We start from the raw sequence: 4960 nt of genomic DNA, 5'->3' as shown, positions 1-4960 counted from the left end.
AACGAGCCAATTTTTTAAAATGTAAGGAGTAGAAAGTACAGATATTTGTTCAAAAATGTGAGGAGTAGAAGTAAAAAGTCGCCATAAAAACAAGTAGTAAAGTAAAAATATCAGAAAAATCTACTTGAGTACAGTAACGAAGTATTTGTACTTCGTTACTTCCCATCTCTGCTAACAAGCTGCTACAGTAAACCACACTACTAGCACCTTAACCCTTATGTTTCTTTTTAAGCGCTCTATGAAATGTAGTGTTGCTTCATTTTTAGGAAAATGTTTCTAGAACTACAAGAAAAGTGGTTTGCCACTGGAGCAGAAAGACTAGTTATCTCCCATATTTTGCATTTTTGTGCTTCAAGTCCTTTTTATATATGGCTTCATTGGCTTTTGGTAATTAAGAATACATAACATAAAGACAACATGCAACTGTCCCAGTGAGCCATAGGATCTTACTTATTTTAAATCTTTGTCAGTGCATGAAGAAAAATAATGTCATTGCTTTGAGTAGCTAAATGCTAAAATAGCCATTCAAATAATAAATGAATAGAATAAAAACACTTTTTTTTAGTACTTTGGATTTACTGCAGTAAATCTTAGCAGTTAAGCACAGAGTCAACATTTTCTCACTTAGACGGCCGTTTTCCTGTTTCCAGGGTCTACTTTTGGACTGATGACCACGGCAGGAAGCTGAAATGCTCCGCTCCACTTTACTTTGACTACGCCATGTCGTACATTCAGGAGCTTCTCACTGACGAAGATGTGTTCCCCACAAAAGCAGGTAGATTTTCTCTGATAGATTGTGGTTGTTCTGCCACACATTCTTCTCCATTTATATATATCAAAATGTTCATATTTTCTCCTCACCTCAGGTGCAGCATTTCCAAATGGATTTATCTTCCTGGTCCAGAAGGTGTTCTTGCTGTTGTTCAGGACTCTGGCTCACATTTACTGGTCTCACTACAGTGAGGTCCTAGTTCTAGGTTTGCACCCACACCTAAACACACTCTTCTGCCACCTGATGCTCTTCTGCCAGCAACACTCGCTGCTGGAGCCTGAAGACACAAAGCCTCTGCAGGACCTCATCACGGCTCTGGAGCAGCACAAATGAAACGCTCCTATTTCCCTAATCTTGCTTATTTATTGGTATAGTCTATAATATCTGACTGTTCTTGGCATAAGTACAGTGTATATTGCAGCTTAGATATTTTTCTGATGCGAGATTTAAGAAGATCTGGAAGCATTCACTCAGAATTGTAAGCTCAGTTATTCAGTTATTTTCATTTTTATCATAACGCCTTTATTGCATGTTTGTTTTTAGTATAACTGTGCCTTATTTTATTGTAAAGGTCCTGCAATATTATTGTGTGAATGCAGTTACTGTACGAGTTCATAGGTGTATGAAGATTTGTGACAAACAGTCATTACATGTTGAAAGACTGAATGTTTTTTATTTAATGTCATTTCTATGTGGAATTCTGGACTTCTAACCAAAGCCCGGTGCAGCCTTTAAAGTGAACAACTGCAGAAGCTGCTGCCATTAGTAAAGTCTGGAAATCACATTCTCCTTTGCTCACTTTCTGTATTTTTGTTTTTATTTCCATTGTTGAATTTTTGCATTAAAACCATGCAAAATAGTAGCTGTGCAGCGGCCACTTCATCCTAACGTTATTGAGACATTTCAATCAAACTAAAGGTAGCTCATATGTTTTGTCCACAGGTGAGATATTTATTCCTTGCATGATTTGACAACAAATATCATTGTTTTGAAAGCAAACAAAACATTTGAGGAACTGCAGTTATCAAAGTTACGATGGTTAAAAAAGAAGAAAATGTCCAGTTGATGCTGAGTTTGATTAATATAAAGAGAGATGGAAACTGAGACTATGTTCCTAAGTTCACCTAAATTGGACATGAATGTCTGGAATAAAACCAATGCCTGATCCAATGAGAATCAGTTTAGAAATATCAGAATATGACTTAGGGGGAAAAAAAGGCTCTGTAAAAAGTAAAGACATGTAAACCAACTTTTTACCATGATTCTATTATCTTGTAAAATTGTTTTAATTTCTGTAACTGTAAAAAAGTTTTTCACAGTCTTCCATCTTTTCTTCTCCTTAGTTTGTTAAAGTATGACACAGTGGGATCTGTTTTTATTATGTTTATTTTTTACATTTGATCATTTTTAACCAGGTGAAACTTAAAGTTTCTTACTGCTATGTTTTTACAGCTTCCTTCTATGCTTTTCACACATACTATTTCATATATATATTTATTTTAAACATATTTACAATTTAATTAGGGAATCAAGCAAACTGTAAGATGGTTGTAAGTCCCCAAAATAAAAAAAAACACACATTGCAGCAGCCAATGATCTTTAGGGACTCTTCAAGGAATATTCCCTTAATTGAAATCCTTAGAGGGTTTTCCCTGAATATTCCTTTGTTGTGATGTCAGTTCTTGGTACTGGATCCACTTTATCTCATGGCTGATTAAACATACTAAATGCACACGTGAAAATATATTCCAAGAGTTATCAGTAACATACCACAACTCATCCTTGCATCAGTCGTCGTTTGATCCGTCTGTTCACACAGGCTCACCTGGACCCTGACTGATTAAAAAAATTCACTTGACCTCCAGACTTTTTATATAATGTAGCTAGTGTATTTTAAATGGAGGGCCAAAGTACTTAATAAGTAATTAAATATAAAAATAGTCATATATGAGAAAATCAAAAATAAATGAAACCATTCTTTAGTAGTAAAATGCAAAATAAATAGAAAACCAAATCGTTTGGCAAATTATTTAATTCATGCTTCCTATTTGCAAAAATGAATTTAAGTTATTACTTTGACTCATTTATACAATTTAATTTAAAATATGTTGCAGCAGCTGTATTTTTTCCTTTTTAAATAAAAAATTATGACTTATAGCAAGCAGTTTCATTGACTGATAGTCATCTTAAGAGTTGTATAGTTTAAAAGAACACTATCTAAAGCTCCAGGGGGGAATTTAAATATTAATGGTATTAATTTATCTAGCAAAGCCAAAATCTAACCAAATCTAATGCATTTAAATTTTAGCACTGAATTTACGATTATGTTGCACAATAATCTATTTTATTCATCTTTTTAACGGCTGTAATTTTAAATGAATAAAATTTGATCTGTTTTCCTCAGATATTAACACACGTTTTTCAATAAAACACAGTTGTGAGGCTAGGTTTACCCCACTGATAATGTGTTGCTGCAATAGTAATTATTCACAATATAAACATTTATATAAGTATGACTGTGCCTGTAGGAATAGAAGACTGCATCACCCTGCAATTCATTATATCACCACAGGAGGGAGACAAAACCCCTGCAGCTGTGACCCCCAGCCAACCTTAATCATTGAAACATCAGATCGATCAGTTCTGATGCTTAAACTTGCTTTCTGAGAACCTGACGCATCATTTTGCTTTCACTGGGAATTTGTTTCTTTTTTTTCTAGTTATTTCGGCTGCACTTTGCACTCGTTCAACATTTCTCGCTTGTATCCAGTATCTTTGACAGACAGGACATAATTGTTGCTGAACTCTGGAGTTTATATCACAGTCTGATATTAACAAGGTTATATATGCTTTACGCTTATGGTCTATTTCTTGGCTTCCATGGTAAAATTCATCCTAAGATGCTTAGGATGAATTTAGGTTTTTATTATAGCAGTCCAACCTTTTAAGGATGTGTCACTTATTATTATTATTATTTTTTTTTTCAAAAATAAACATTTTCACAAAGATAAGTTGGTCAAATGTTCCTTGAACATAAACTCTTTTTTTTACTTTTATATTTTAACTGTTGGAACTTTAAATCAGTTTCCCTGCGATATAAGTATAAGGTGGCACAGAGGCCAATTTCTTTTAGCTGTGAAAACCAAGCTGGATGGTGATGCTAGTGAAATACAAACTATAGGTTAAGTACTTCTGATAATAGATGCATTATTGTTTAGTCTCCATATCAGGCAGTAATCCCAGAAAAAAAAAAAAAAACTTCTTATGTTCTAGCATCATAAATGTAATGCTGTAGAGCTCCTTAGCCACAGCAGGAACTTTATTTGGAGCTGTGTTGTTTGCTCAGAGGAGGGATCCATTTGATTCTGCAGTTAAACACAGGTTGGATATATGGAAAAGCACCTCATGCCCGCTGTAAAATACGATTAATGACATGTGATGCTGTTGTAATGCATACATAATAACTCTATGTTAAATACAAGTATTGTGTAATCAATATCAGCCTGTTCTGTTTACATTTCAATCAGCCATGTGTTCTGTTCAGCAAATCCAGGTCAATTATTTACCTTCTCAGTGAATAGTTCCCATCAGACCCTGAAAAAGATAAGTTTTTAGTACTACAGTGTATTATCATGCAGATAAATAAGAAGGAACAAATCTGTTAATGGTAAGAAGGGGAGTCACAATTACTGATAGAATGAAAGTGTATAAATATAAATAGTATTTTTTTTTTTTAAACAAAGTGAACATAAATACAACTGGTAACTCAGGCTTACAACAAAAAGTCTAACATTGAAGCATAAATGTTTAAAATACATTTTACAGTGTTATCATTTAAAGTATGTTATTTTGAAGTTATCAGATTCTCAGATGCCTAAAAAAGCACCATGCCTCTTCCTATTGCCATGCTGTAAGTAAAAGAAACAAAAATGGTTCCATCCCAGCTGCCATTAGCCTTCTCTTATACTTTTTTCAGCAGGAGCTACTAGCTACTTCATGCTGTGGAGGGGCAACGACATCCTGCAGGAATACAGCACAGAAAAAAATTTTCAGGAATTTGAAGGAACAGATAGAAAATAGGTTGTTGGATTTAACATTTTCTCAACAGGATGATGGCAGCCAAATTGGCCAGTGGTTAGAGAACTGGGTGGTTGTGTAACAGAGAGGCTGCAAAGGTTTTTGCTTCAA

General features: G+C 34.3%; 1 protein-coding gene across 1 annotated transcript in view; it reads left to right on the top strand.

Annotated features, from left to right (window-relative positions):
• Positions 1-3752, top strand: part of LOC107090555 (MOB kinase activator 2-like) — a 10548-nt gene extending 6796 nt beyond the window's left edge. The window contains exons 4-5 of the mRNA XM_015384004.1: positions 651-775; positions 867-3752. Coding sequence (XP_015239490.1) covers positions 651-775; positions 867-1105 — 364 coding nt within the window. The 3' untranslated portion in view covers positions 1106-3752. The remainder of the gene's footprint in view (positions 1-650; positions 776-866) is intronic.
• The last annotated feature ends 1208 nt before the right edge of the window (positions 3753-4960 follow it).

Source organism: Cyprinodon variegatus, unplaced genomic scaffold (assembly GCF_000732505.1).
Source record: "Cyprinodon variegatus isolate N-32 unplaced genomic scaffold, C_variegatus-1.0 Scaffold299, whole genome shotgun sequence".
In the NCBI taxonomy this organism is placed as follows: Eukaryota; Metazoa; Chordata; class Actinopteri; order Cyprinodontiformes; family Cyprinodontidae; genus Cyprinodon; species Cyprinodon variegatus.
This window is presented reverse-complemented; position numbering and strand designations above follow the sequence as displayed.